Source organism: Cariama cristata, unplaced genomic scaffold (assembly GCF_000690535.1).
Source record: "Cariama cristata isolate BGI_N322 unplaced genomic scaffold, ASM69053v1 scaffold39985, whole genome shotgun sequence".
NCBI lineage: Eukaryota > Metazoa > Chordata > Aves > Cariamiformes > Cariamidae > Cariama > Cariama cristata.
In genome coordinates, this window is record NW_009616514.1 from 6,492 (window position 1) to 22,230 (window position 15,739).

General features: G+C 36.4%; 1 protein-coding gene across 1 annotated transcript; it reads right to left on the reverse strand.

The window, feature by feature from the left end:
- Nucleotides 1-246: 246 nt before the first annotated feature.
- PPP1R21 (protein phosphatase 1, regulatory subunit 21) lies at nt 247-15,099 on the reverse strand (the record flags this gene model as incomplete). Its single annotated transcript, XM_009700191.1, has 11 exons — nt 247-1,209; nt 3,035-3,163; nt 5,182-5,280; nt 6,228-6,344; nt 7,567-7,602; nt 9,084-9,317; nt 10,460-10,552; nt 11,340-11,492; nt 11,869-11,996; nt 13,849-13,941; nt 14,963-15,099. Coding segments are annotated over 11 exons (1,249 nt in total), but the record flags the coding sequence as incomplete, so codon positions are not given.
- Between the last annotated feature and the right edge of the window lie 640 nt (nt 15,100-15,739).

Genomic DNA, 15,739 nt, shown 5'->3' on the forward strand with positions numbered 1-15,739 from the left:
TATTGCATACTAATAATACATATCGACACAGCTGATATCAGAGTAAACCCTTATGGGACAAATTAGTGCCATAATGCAAATCATGGAACAGAAGATGAGCAGAGTGTGGAAGAGCACAGCATCTGATTAAAAAAAAATGAAAAAAATCAATGCTGTGAGAACTCATGGTATTAGACTTCACTTAAGACAAAAAAGACAAAAATCTTAGGAAAGGCCTAAGTTCCCAAGGAGAGGCCACAAGTTTCCAAAACACAGGAAAAGCCATGTGCATCCCCGCTAGTGAATCCAACGGGACTTAAGTCCATGAAGACTTTTTGCAAATTCAGTGTTTAAATCTTCTACATATTTCATATTCTTCTTTACTGTAAGAGAATGGTTGGCTGATCTATTCTACACACGTATTGTTTCACTCTTTTGGGGCAAATTACAATCACAATTTCCTCTAGCTTTAAACAGCTATTTCAACCAATATATATACATATATGTGTAAACAAAATGCCTAAGTAAGGGCTTAAAGCAATTTCATAGAAGTATCCCAATTCAGCTATTTGTGCTCTTTACTTCAAAATCCAAAGTGCCAAATACAAGCAGCAGGTTTCCACTATTGCAGTCTAAAATAATGATCCCATTTACTTGTGTGAATTTATAGAAATCATTTAAAGCCACAATTCCAATTCATTCAAAAGGTCTGAGAACAGGAATTAATACGTTTACAGTAACTGCACAGCTTGCATGGCCAAAAAAGTGTCTCAAAACTAATTTTTAAACTGTTGTTAACAAGTAAAGGAATGTGCACATGTTGACAATAAGGTGTAACTCAAAAATACACAACTACTGCACTGATCCAGATTTGTTAATACATAATCATATCTGAAAATATACAAAATCTGAAGGTATTACATGAAATTAAAACCTGGTTTTAAAAAGTGCACAGTAAAAACTGAAGGTAATTACTATATAAATTATCCACAGAGTGTGTATTTCCCAGTTTAGCGCCAACATTAAGTTCTGTCTGTTACAAGGTCTAAATATTTTAAAACCATTTACAGCATCAAATCAGTTTTTACTAGACCAAATACCACCCTCTGCTTCCTGGAACAAACAGGAACTGGACAATGAACTCTCACTATCTGCATCCTGTGCAGCAGCAGCTTCCGAAGACAGTTGATTAGCTGTCAGCTATCGATTTTTGTTCTTTTTAGAATTCCCCTGCAACAAGAAAAAAGTGAAGAGAACATATAATTCAGATAAGAAAATCTAGACAGATAACATCTAAAACTTGACGTCTGATAATTTATGCCTACAGCAAACAAAGAAACACAGTCAAACTGAAAATAAACAGTCCACAGGCTTTTAATAATGGAAGTTTATAACTGCTTGCTCTGAAAATCCCTCTTATCTTTACAGGCATAACAGAGAAAAGTCCTAGATATTTCAAATAAGCACAACTTCAGTTGAAACCTGTGGAAAAGAGACATTTGAGTCATGTCTCAAGACACTCAATTTATTAACACCACTAATACTGTAAGGGCAGTGAAGGCAAGTCAAACCATAATTCACCCTTAAGTGATATTTCAAATATAAACCTTATAGGATAATTGCCTCAAATTAAAATCAACCCCCCACCCAATCATTTTGTTCCAAAACAAATTTAACTTTAACTTGGTCTATACAGAATATTCCTACTTTAGAAAAGAATTTGTTCTACAGCTAATCAACTCACATTTGTCTTGCAACAATTCCATAAAGCAAACACATAGCTTAAAATAAACTTTTGTGCAATAGTTACTTGCTGGCAATTCTCCATCTTTCTATTTCCTTATGATAACATTTGTTTTTAATCTAACCAGCAGCTCTCCAAATAACAATGGCTTTAACTGCATCATTTTGATTTCAACCAAATCGCCTTCTACATTTGGTAACATCTGAAAATCCATGTCTACTGTTGTTAGATTCTGAACTACGTCCTTACAGACAGCATACCACTTCAAGTCTTAAAAGTATGACAAGTGAAAAATTCCAGAAAACATTTATAAAAACATGAAGTGCTATGGTCAGTATGTAGCCAAGAGCTTCCCTCAAAAAACACAAGAGCTTATACACCAAAAAGTAATTTTAAAGATTACAATGCCAAGTCAAAACACTCAGATATATCTAAAGAAAACCAGTTCTATATATGGGGGAAATAGTTTACTCTAGAAAAGAAAAATTGCCATCATGGGACCTTTAACCAAAACATTGATTTTTTTTTTTTTCTAACCCTTCAGTAAAACCTGCTTCCATGCATTCCACAATTAAGGGGAATAATGCTAATTTTTCAGTTCCACAGCCAGACAAGTGAAGGGTAAAGGCCTTCACAACATCTGTTCCTCTCTAGAACCGTCAGAATAAGATATACCATGGTTTAATCACTGACTGCTCAAAACAGCAGATTTCTCTATTTTTTCATGATTAACATTAAGGTAAGTCAAAAACTTGTTTCTGATAAATGGATAGATTTCTTGCTTGGAAAAGAATTTAAGCGTGCATTTTAAGTTCACAGAAGAATGTAAGTGGCAACTTTTTCATTCCTACATATGAGACACAGACAAGCTAGAACATGGAAATAGAACAGAGAAAAAGAATAGCTGCCAAGTACAGAGTATGCTGCAACGGGGCGAGAAGTGCAGAAAGGATACTCCTACCAGTAAGTTAATCATCAACACCCGGTATCACCAGCTGGATTTGCAAATAGTTCCATTTTCACCACATAAAAAAAAGTGCTGATCTTCCATCAGTGGGTACACTTTGAAAGCCTACTTTGAAGCAGTGACATGAAGTGTTTGTTCAAATTTCCCATCTGTATGTTTTGCAAGAACTTTTTCTTCACTGAAACATGCAGGACCAGGCTTGGAGGTTTTTTTGCAGTTGGCTGAGAATAAGAACTATAGCTTGTGAACTGGTTTGTTAAAGGGTAGTACTGCAGGAATGTCAAATGCAACCCACAGACCTCCAAACTGCAGCCAATGCCTAATGTCAACACCTGGCAACTTACCTTACTGGTCATCTTTAGTGTATCGATTTCTTCCCTTTGTTTAGTTAAGGTTTCATTCATACTGCACAGATGGTCACTCATCATACTTAACTGATCCTCATAACTTCTCTTTGTTGTCATCAATTCATCCTAAGCGGAAAGAAAAATAACCAGAAGCCTTTACTCAATATTAGTGACAACTGGCAAAGCAGCCAACTTGTATCTCCACTTAGTTAGATACACTTTTGATGCTCAATGTGTGCAATTAGGCTAAACCATTGAAAAAAAATAAATCACTCTATGAAAGAGTCAATAGCTATTTTTTTTACCTGAAGTCTTATGCATGGTCTGTTTCCCTTATTTTTGCTGTGTTTCCTTTACAATTTTTTTGCCCATTTTTTATGGTTTATATAAAAGACTAACAGCTAAGTTTTCCAACATTGCTTCCAGCCAAGAAAAAAGTAAAAGCTTATAGGGTTAGAGCATGGCCTGTACATGAACATACGTGGCATACAAAGCCTAAGGAATCAGCAATCTACATGCAGAGCTATGATCTCTCTGGGATCAGAGAGAGACGGTGGGATAGCGTGCATGACTGGAACATGGCAACGAAGGGATACACTTTAGTAAGGACAGGATAGAAGGGGAGAAGTCCTGCTTTATGTGAAGGAGTGGTTTGAAGACAATTAAGATCTCATAGTTAGGGATCAGAGGAGAACAACAAGGGTGATAAGGCAGGCATCTCCTACAAGCAGATAAAAATCTCTCAACCCCAGAGCCTGATCCTCGTGAGGGATTTTAACCACTCTGACATCTCCCACAAGGGCAACAAGGTGGAACGCAAGCAATTCAGGAGTTCTCTTGAGTGTGGTAAAGGACTTTGTGATACCAGTGATTAACAGGCCTAAGAGGTGCTCTCTGCTGGACCTGTTACTCACAAACAAGGAAAAGTTGGTCAGGGATGTGAAAGCCAGTGGGAGACTTGGCTGCAGCAACTATGACTTAGTGGAATTTAAGATCCTGAAGGAAGCAAGCAAGACGAATAGTAGAATTACAGCAACCCTAGATTTAAAAAGAGTAGATTTTAGCTTTTTCAAGGTCTGCTTGGCAAGATCCCCCTAAAACTGCCCAGGAAAGCTGAATGATCAAGGACAGAGCAAAGAACGGTCCAGGGCTTAGGAAGTGGGGCAACTGTGGCAGGAGGCCAGCATCGCTGTACAGGAAACTGCCCATTCAACAGCTTGATCCGAACTCTCTGCTCTGACCAAAGGAGGGGATCAGATTACCTTCTGAGGACCCTTCCAACCTGAACAATTCTATGATTCAATATTATGCAGACTACTAAACATACAAATGGTGTGCCTGCTATCTCTTCTTAGGGAGTTTAATATGTAATTGGAGATTAACATCTCGTGCTGAGTTGGGTATTGATTGTGGAATTTGTTAAAGGAACAAATCAAAAGAACACTTTGTATGTATGAACAATTCTTTTAAGTGTGTATCATTATATTCACTGCCTGTATGGAGCATTTTAAGTACTACATCTCAGACAGGTGAGCAATAAAGATATGAATTAAATATAAAGAAAACATGAAGGCATTTATGAACTGCACATTTATATGTACTTTCTGTTACTACTGGCTCCTTTCTCAGCTGTGTGGAGGGGAAGACAAAAGGATAGGACATTCATAGGATGTCTAGCACTAAGAGTTTATTAGCTACTGCTAACAACAGTTTCTTAATGACTACCCCAAAGATATTTTTGCTTAATATTAAGCTATCCATCTCAAAACCACCCTGGCATTTCCAAGACTTTCAGTCTGAGATGCTAGAAAGGATTCAGTGTATCACATGAAATCAGTCACAACCACACCTTTGGACATAAAAAACACACACACACTTTCATAAAAAGCCTTGACATCAAATGTGCTAAAACACAGGCTTGGCTACTATAACCTCTCCCTTGCAAGCATGTTCCACTTCAACTTTATACATGGGATTTGAAGTGTATTATTTGTGTCTCTTCTCTACATACCATTAGAGTTTTTACATCACATAACTAAGGACCTAGTAAAGGCATGACCATGCTCGATGGTTGTAATTTTTCTCCTCCAACTTCCCCTTACACATGATTACAAAATGCATCTATTATATAACATTTTACTTGCCTGTAATCTACTGATGTTTTGACTAGCTAGTTTCAACCCTTCCGTGATTGATTCCTTGGACTTGTCTGCTAAAGACAGTCTTTTGGCAAGTGCTCGACACTGTCAATCAGAACAGGACAGGGAGGGTAGAAGAGAGGAAAGTTAGTTCCAGAGTATTACCTTGTGCCACCTTTAACTGATTGCTTCGGATGTTTCCATCTTTCTGTAATCCTTAGATTTCAAGAAACTTAGAGCTTATGCATATTTGTAAGTGCAAAGGCAATGTAATAGTTATAATGTTATATAATGTTAACATTAAATTTTTGTTTCCTTTTATAGAATTACCATATTGTCAATCCTCCAAATACCGTATTTTTCACATAGTTACTAGGAAATATTTCATAAGTAAGAAGCAACACAAACTCCTCACCTCATACACTGCTCAAGTATCAGAGAAAGATGTTCCTCCACACTGTCATCTACCATTAAAAAAAATATTTAAGAGGATTTGCTCTGTCAACCTGGAGCTTTGGTATATTCCACATCAGTTAATTACACAAATCAAAATGGCCACTACTTTCAAGAAAAATTACCTCATGATTTGAAATGAAAACAGGAAAACATAGATACAATGAATCATTTTATTAATTCCTGAACTTAAGTATAACTTTTGCCTAAGAACCAATTTCTCAGAGAGCTGTTTTCATCACTTCATGATACACTCAAATATTTTTGAGTGACATCAGCATCACTTTAATCTTAAAGTCAAAACTCCCTTGGTAACCAAAGCCAGCTGCTTCAGCTTGTATGAACAAACCTATACATGACACACATTATACTTCTTGATATACCCAAGACAAGGCTACCAAAGGATTTACTTTAAAAAAAAGTCTTTCTACAGTATCTATTTTTATGCATACTAGACCACAGCCAAAAAACATATTCCAGGAACAGATTTTTATGAAACATTATGTTCCCACATTTAAACTCACTGTCATAACACTTGCCTGTGGAAAGTTCAAAGAGGGATTTACTGTTTTCAGTATAGACACTGCCTGCATGCTCACCTCCGCATGAAAGTGTACTGATTTGCTGTCAGCAAGCTGCAGGTGAGATGTAAGTTCTGCTATCCTTGCCATATAGTGTTTTTTTATCAGGTCTTCACGAGACTCAACATCTGTAGCCTGGCAAAGCAAAAATTTAAGCAGACATATTTATGTTTAGCAGAGTGAATTCTTGCATCACAACACTGTCCTCTATACTGACTTCTCTTCTTCCCTCCTGAGGCCTGGCTGCTCTACCCAAAAGCACTGAACTCCCCAAACACAACAGACAAGTTATAGGAGATCACTCTGCAATTTGTCACTCTGATGGCAACTCTTAATGTCAGACTTCCTTAAAGGACAAAGAGATGACTGAAGATGTAAGAAGTTAGCTTGGTTTACCATATAAAGTCTCTGATGAGGATGAAAGTCCACTGCAGAAGTGGACTGCCTTCACCCACATAAAAACCTATTGGTTTTTCCCAACAAGGAAGAATTCCTTCGCATAACTACATTTCAGAAGCTCACAACAGTAAGAGCTACCTTTAATGTTGCATGTTCCAGAAGTTTTTTTAGACATTTGAACTTAAAAAACCACCACAACTCCCCAGTTCCCTGTACATTACAGAGTAACCCACCAGAGACAGCTTTCACATGACTTCTCATTACCCTCGAGTTCAGCACTATGCAGTAGCTTTTAAGAACTTGTATCAGTTATTATCTGCCCCCCACCCCCTTTTTTAATCATACCTTCAGAAGAAAAGGAAGAGCAAACCAAAATATACATCAGTTCCCTGCAGTATCAGAAAAGGGAAAGCCCTGAATCTTACTCTGCTATGTTCTTGCTGTTGCAAGCGTTATGCTATAGCAGTGCTAAATAAAGAGTTAACATTTAGTCTGACAGCTTGGTCAAAGTTCCTCTCAGTGCGACCTCTCGTTTAGGATAGCCTGTACTTAAGTGTTAAACACCACGCACTACAGTCACTTTTTTTTGCAGCTTGAACCCTTCTTCAAGAGTTAAGATTTGAGGCTTGGAATGCAGTTAGGGTTACTGAAGTACAAGCAAACCAATGCTTTCCTCAAGTTACAGAGAACAGACCTGGAACACAGCTCGCACTGCTTACAAAGCTCACTGCTCAAAGCTCAAACTGCTTACACGAATAAAAGGTAAGTTCACTAAACACAAGAAAATTAAGAAATACGTGGATTTCAGAAACTTGGAACATACAGTATACAGACTACGTGGATGACTCATGCCATTATACAACAGTATTCTTGGTAATTAGACCTTTGGAGTAAGTTTAGCAGAATCAGAATTGAAGTATTTACCAGATGTACTTTGATAATGTTTAAAACAGATTACCTTTTCATTATCAGTAGTTATAGTCAACATTCCAATCTAGAACAAGGAAGAAAATACACTGAAGTGAGAACTGCAAAAATAGATACCCTAGCTGCAAAGTCATTTCGCCTTCAGTCATGGAAAGTCTTAAAATTTTAAAAAAGTCTTGCAACAGTTAAAACTAAAACCAAATCCAAGTACTTCCACCTGTAACATAAACAAGGGCAATAATATACATGAATGCCTTGAACAGAATTAAAGCTGACACCAACTCTCCAAATATATCCTTTGCCTTACAATGCTGCTTTTGTTGCTTTTTCCCTGTGTACAAGATGCAGCTAGCTTCTATGATTATAAAACTGCTTGATTACATGAAACCAATTCAGAGGTACATTAGTACATTGAAACATTACGTTCCGTGTTTAGGAGCAAGGAAAGCCAATTTGGATTTCTTGAGTAGCTTCTGAATTCCTTCCTTTCCACTCTGACTAGCAAATTACATTGACAGTTCAGTGTGAAGCACTGACAGAACTCTAGTGGAGCAGTGTATGCCAATAACTAGTTTCATGGAAGAATATCTTCCTAGAGAATCAGAGGGGTCTTTCCTGATCAACAGGACTAAAGATTTAGGTCTATGGGAAATATTTATACAATATTTTGACTTGAGTTAAATTAAGCATTGTGGCTAGAAAAAGCCATTCTCCTCAAACTCCTAATGGATCAAATAGAGGATCAAAAACTTAAGATGCCAGTTTACTTCAAAATTGGGCATTTCAAAACAATCCACTGGTCTTTTTTATCCTGGAGCAGGAAAGCAGAGAGGAAAAAAAATAAAAATTAAGAATTCTATTGAGTACTGAGCAGACTGATTATTTCTTACAGATGACATCCCTGATGTCCACTTCAGAAGTGGTAATTCAGAGGAAAGGCCAACCCCTTTTAAATACTAGTAATAAACAGGTAACAGCCATGTACCAACACAAAAGAGCAAGGACAGAATGCAACCCATATCCAAAAGCAATTGTTGAACCCAAGTTGTATGCATCTATGAAGGTTATGTAAAAAATAGCACTCCAGAGCACTGAAAGCTTGAATAGCTTCAAGTTAAAATTAAGCTATAGTAAACTGACCTGTAATAAGTCTAACCCCTTTAAAAATACTAATTACCTACCTACTTTTGCTTTAACATACCAAGAGATAAGAAAAGTATTGAAAACTCAGGGCTGACCTGAGATATATACTATTTGCAAGGTTTCCTAACAACAGAGTCAGAAAAATCTAGAAGTTAAAGCACTTATTTCTTCCTCAGTCATGCAAGTACAGAACTACAAATATAGCTCCATGATACTAAAGACAGTGAACAAAGTCTCAAAATCCAAGTTCCAAACTCTGTAGCAAGCAGTTCTGCAAATACAAGAAGCCCAAGTGTGAATGCATTTCAACACAGTCAAAAAGGTTTCATTATTAGTGTTCCACTGATCAAACAGTACTACTAAAGAAAGTAGATTTTTCTCTATTGAAGGAAAAAGGTCACTTACCAGACTAGTACTCTTAATAGGTTCCTTCAGACTCTCTTCCGTGGTTTCCTTCTTTTGTTCAGCTACATTTGGCACAACAGAATGCTCTTGTATAGTTTCAGTTAAATGTCCACTAAGAGAGTGCTTCAGTTTTTGGTTTTCTTTCTCTAGCTTTATTTTAGCTAGCTGGGCCTCCAACATCCAGTGTTCTTTTTCTTGTTCAAGTTTTGCAATTTTCTCTAAACTCTGCTGGACCTTTAGGAGGGAAAGTTTACAGTCCACGTTACTGAACACAAGGGGAAGAAAGCCACACGCACAAGATGTTTGAAGACAGTATTATTTTAAACCATTACAAAAGTGAGTCAATGAATAATGCAGCATGTAAACTACTGATTCGAGCTGTACGCTTGACTGTGGTCATACATCAAAAATGACCACATTATTTAATTAGTCTGAAACATTCATCACAAAGTTATAGATCATTGAAGTGGCATCATCATGTTAGGTAAAAAAATCAAAACAGGGAAGAATTTTATGAAAACTTGAAAGATGTGTGCCTGGCACTAGCATTGTCTTGTTCTATGCTAGGAAGACAATCTCTCCCCTCCCAGCTGCCCCACCTCACACAGACAGAAGAGCCCACTTGTCCAGATAAGAAATCAACTATGGAACAGTACACATCATATCACTCCACACATTTCTGTTCAGATTCATCTCATCCCTACTACTGCACTACAAAAAAACCAAACCCACTGAAGTCTTTTTCTTCTGTAAAAGTTCAATGATGGTGACCCAAGCACAGTCAGCATTCAAGCTAGTAAAGAAGTTTAAGTATTAATCAGTTAGCCTCATTCACATGAAGAGACGGGCAAACTGTATATGCCTTCTAAATACCATCTAATCTCCCTCTGCCTCGCCTTCCAGAAAAAAAATAAAAGATATGCACACTGCAAGAATGATAAACTGTAACCTATTAATAGACTCTAACTGGAAAGAAAAATCATTGTTCTTAACCAGTGCCAATAAATACTTCAGTCCAAAAAAGACCTCAAAACAGTACATAACATTAGAAATTAATACTTCAGTATGCCTTATTCTTGTCTTTATTTTGCATTGACTTGAATTATTAAAGATTGCCTGACTTCTTGTATTCATAAAGGAAGACATCAATGGCATAATCCTGTCTCTTGTAACTACATGTGCATTCTGCAGATACAGGAGAACAAGGCTTGGATAACTCAGCCTAGACAACTTTCAAAACTCTACAAGACACCTACAGTCTAATTTTAAGCTTCAGTATCTGCATACATACGTACAAATGACCACACACATAAATATGTGGCAACTATTTGATACTATATGTATCATGTAAATTAGTAAAATTTATACCAGAATACCTGTTGTGTAAGACCTTCTCTACTTTCTGTGGAACTCAGAAGAACTCTGCGATTGGCTAAAGCCTCTTCATAAGGCACTGAATCTGCACAAGGCTGTAGAAGGATAAAAGAAGCCTCAAAACATGTTTCACAGTAGGTCAGAATATGTAGTCTACATTCATTTTCTTATTGCTGACTTTACTTTAGTAAAGGGAAGAAAAACATCTTCCATGTGTTTACCAGCCAATAGGAAAAATGGTTTGAGCTCAGAAAAAAAAAAATACAGCACCAAAATGCACACCTGATTAAAAAGTGCTCAGAAAACTCCAGGTGTTAACTAATAATCAAATGCATCTTAAGGTCCACTTTATAGACATTGCAGTAAATTCATTTACTAACAACTGTTAAGCACACCATTACTTAATTGTTGATTTTAATGGAGACAACAGGGAGATCTGGCAGCGTTTAGCCCTTTCGTTGAGCACATTTTCTCCAGCATACTTCTTTTTCAGCTTTTTTTTTTTGTCCTGCTGCTCTCCACTGTCTTCCAGTGAATGCAAGCATAAGAATATGATATTATTCATTCCATATTCCTGGTGAATATGGAAGGAAATTTAAATAAGCAGCTACCGTCTTCTCCTTGGAGTCTTGGCACACAAATAATCAGTGGAAATAGGTAATGGCAGAATTGGCACATACTCGCAGTTGTGAAAGCAACTATGCTCTCTAAATTTTTCAATAGCCTTTTTGCTCTAAGAGTTCCATTTCCTCAGCCAAAGATTCTCATTCAGAGAATCTCATCCTTCCAAATTCTGAAAACCCTTAGTTTGTATTCTCTTTGGCATAACCAACTATCAACAGAACCATGCTTTCTCTGTGCAAGCCTGATAGCTGAACAAACCTTCTTCAAAGATTTCATGTAAGCAACCGCCTTTTTCTTGTACTGCAGCATACACTCAGCTGAAAGAGGGCTGATGAACTCTGTTCCTCCTTTAGGGCCATAGCTCAAGGAGGTAGTGAAGTGATCCAAGTTGTTGCTAAAGAACGAGGCAATCTAGACACATCAAGAGAAGTCACTTTTTTAATCAAGTTGACCAGAAAGATTCATCACAGCAATTACTCTTTCAAGAGAGAGGCAAGTATTTAGTGAAACCGGACTTCACAACAAGAATTTCAAACAAGCTACAGGCTCTTCCACACAACTTAGACCTTACTAATGCAAAGCATCCTCTTCACAATATCTACTTTTATCATCCATTCAGTTGTTTTTAACTTGTAGCCTGACAATACGCTAGAACAAACCTGATACTATAGATTATCAATATCAGAGGCACACACAAATTTTCCAAATCATTCAACTAAGATTTTTTTTTTTTTTAAGAAAACCTGCACAAGTTAGGGCATTATATTGAAACAAAAATATCCATTACCTTGCCCACTCCATTTGTTAAAGCCACAACAGAGGATAAAATACAGTCATTTGTAGTTATGAGTTTCTGTGTGGCAGTTGGAACATCTTGTTCTAAAGTAGCTTTCTGACTGTAGTGCTTGGAAATATCTAGAAAAAGAAAAAACACATTTAGTCAAATTACGATTTTTGTCTATTTCAGCAACTATTTTCAAATTCAGCTTACGACATCAGGTTTCAAACACTTTTCCCTTCTTTAAGTTGTATAAAAGTTTAGTCCAGATACTCTTAGTTCTTCAGAATGCTGCCTTAGACAACTGTTTGTGATCATAAGGAAGAGACATTATGCCTGTTACACTTAAATATACACCTTTATTCTGCCTTGTGTACTCTGTATCCCCAGAAATTGTAGCTATATAGGGGATCCAAGCTCACATTGAACTAGCACTTCCCTTCACAAGTATACCTTCCTTTTCAGTATGTTTACATCAGGAAACTCAAAAGTAGAATTTTTAGTCATGTTCAATATCTGAGCGTTAAACTTACATGACTTACAAGGGATGAGTATTTTAATTCTGTCAGAGCAAATCTAAGAGACTAACAGAAGTTTCAAATGCCACTTCCTATGTTCTAAAATTCTCTCAGGTAAAATTAACAGAACAGTCTTCAGAGCGGAAAAAAAAGGACAAAACTTTTTGAAGGTCATTCACAAAAACATCTTAGCTTAAATATACTAATTAATTTAAACAGCACTGACATTTAAAAAGACTTAAGTATTTATCGTGTAAGAACAAACATTGTCAACTTGGCCTAATTAAAGATAAGTAATTACTTGGCAAGTGAACATTTTGCACCTATTTTACGACAAAGTACTATTGCTACAGAATGGAGAAATCCCAACTCATCACCACCAGAAGTTTTAATTTGAGGCAAACTTCAGCAGTTGGGAATTAGTTTGGGCTCAGAAGGAAGGGAGAAGTGACAAATCAAGCATTCTGGAGTATGGGAGTGCGGGATGTTAAGCACAACATTTCTGTTGCTAGCTAATGAATTCTACTAACAGTTTTCTTCAGTACTCAAAGGAAACAAAGAAAATAGAAGTTGGGTTGATTTTACATTATAGTAACTATATTAAGAGGTAGAAGGTATTTATCAATAAACTTATCTATGCTACAAAACTGTTACTTTAGTGTCTCATTTTGTTTGAGGTACAATCTGTAATATAATACTTCTTTTCTTAAAACAGGGACTCTGCAAAATGAGGCCATGCTATTGATGTTATTACTAAAAGAAACAAAAGAAACAATTTTCAAAGCTTAATGTTCAAACAGCTGACTAGTATTAAAACAATTCACCTATACGGATTATTTTGTCCCCGGGAACAGCTATATGGTACAGAAATTCTAGGATATACAGAAACATCAATGTTTTAAAACTCCGAGTTTTAACCAAACATCACTGCATTGAAAATGTAACATATCCATGATGTTCTGTTAAAAGGAAGGTAAGACATTTTCAAGGAGGAAATTAAGTTTTAAAAAGAAAGCAGACTCCTTCGTAAGCTTTGGTTATATACTCATGTTAAAAATAGTAATCAACCTAAAAACAGTAAAGAAAAATTCCACTTTGAAGCAAGTACTAGGTCAACAGTACATAAGCAAGGGAAAATATGTACATTTAATGGCATTCCATTCTGTATGTTAGTTCCACTACAGCAATAAAGTTCAGGAAGTAAAGTGATACTGCTCAGGAAGATCTAGAGCACCACAATTAAATAATCCAGCAACTCAGAACAAAGCTAACAGAACAGAGAGCAAAAAAACACATGCATGCATGTCCAGAACAAGTAGTTAGTAGGTTTAGTTTCGTTTCTTAGTTTGTAAACGCAAAACAAACCAGATTTTTCACATATTACACATTGAACATTGTTAGAGAGTACATGTGTGCTATGTTACACAGAAGGAAGCAGAGCTGAAACATAACAATATTCCTGTATTCTCACCTTTTAAAATGTCATGAAATCCATGAAGACTTGCAGCAATGCTTGTAAACACCACATTGTAATTTGTCCTAAGAAGTCCTTCTGGGTTTGTACCTAAGTGTACCACATAGAAAGGGAAAAAAAACACCCAACACTAAGATTTGACCATGAAAAGACTTAGTTTTGGAAATAATCCAATTTCCACCTACTAGAAACATGTGCATGAGTATAAGAATCATAACAGATTCATTTACTTAAATTTCCCCTTCAATATCAAATGTATATATACCAAATTTTGCCAGAGTAGGCAGGTAAGAGACTTCCAAGTTGCCCAAGTTTCATTCAGATTTTGCAAATATCAACTGTTTTGGTCTCAAAAAGTGATTACGCATCCAGAAAGATTTACATGCTCACTGCTGTAGGAAGGACTATCTGGGTCCTTCTAAAGAGTGAAGACTGAAATAACCTGAAGCTATACAATAACTTTTCTCTTATTATTTACAGTATGCATTTGAAGACAGTTTCCCGACACACATACACACAAAGGTTTTACCCAATTTTTTTTAGTCATTACCATCACAGTTTAATAGTAGTAGTTTAATAATCTTACAAACAGGAGGAGCTGGAAGTGACAATTAAAAATAAGATGTAGTTTATTAACAATTTCATGATGAAGAGATGATAAAAGACATACTGTCAATCATACTATAACAACCTGCAGTCATTTCTTCTCCTCTATGGTTAACTATGACTATCTAAAATGTGGCACACATGACTGCTTGGTAATTTCCAGGCCTGCACCATGCCCCTGTCTATCCAGAAGGAAGAGTGTGGAGCACTAAAGGAGCACTCTACAGCACACTCAGTCTCCCAGCCTGGATAAAACAGGGTCCAGTATAACAGAGCATACTGCAGAACTCACTTGCCACATAGTTTAGACCATACCTAAAGAGCAGCATTCATCTTGTTTTCCTCTATCACAGAAGTGACTTTTTTGTGTATGTATTTATCATTTAAAACAAACAAAACAAAAAAACCCAAACAAACAAAAACCAAAAAACCCCAACACTGTCCAAAAGGAAAACCAGTACCTTCTAGTCGCAATGTAACTGACTGAGCCAAAACTGGCACTTACTTGGTAACGCAAGAAGACTAACGTATGTATGTAGCTTCTCAAAGACTGCAGTCAACCTTTTCATGTCTCTGTGTAGCTCCATATTTCTAGCTCTTAAAGCAGCTGTGCAAAGAGAAGACTCACACTCTTCTTCCAAACTAGGAATATATGAATTATTTTTTTTAAAAGTGAGCAATTAACTTCAAAAACAAGTTTATGAGTTTTGGAGTAGATAACTAGTGTTCTCTACTAGGTTCAAAGCAACAATAGACTAGGAATTTATTTTAGAAAGGTTAACATATCAGAGTTACTTAGCAATACATGAAAATTACTGTGTGCATGTACTATCCCCACTCCTAGGATCTTCAGTCAGAAGCCAGGAACAGTTTACACTCATCGTAAAGAATCAATTGCCTCAGTTTAAAGTCTTTTTCCTCTACTACATATAATTTACCTTTTGCTTCCTAAGGATCAGGAGAGTGGGTATAAAGAAGACATAAACCAAGCTTTTTCTTCTTCCTTAATCCAAAACCTCTTTTTAATCAGCCCTTCACACTAATAATTCACCTCCCCTTCAACCCACTTGGGAACAAAGATTTTCACAGCAGAAGGCACGTGCATCTCCCAAGTTCTACTACATTGCTATATTTACTGCATGATAAATAATCTTCAGACAGGCTCAAGAAATTAACAGTTTCAGTGCATCATACCTGAATAGTATCAATGCTGATATTGAATAACAATTTTGTTATTCAAACAAACAATAAAACATATAAAAAATATAATAAATATAAATAT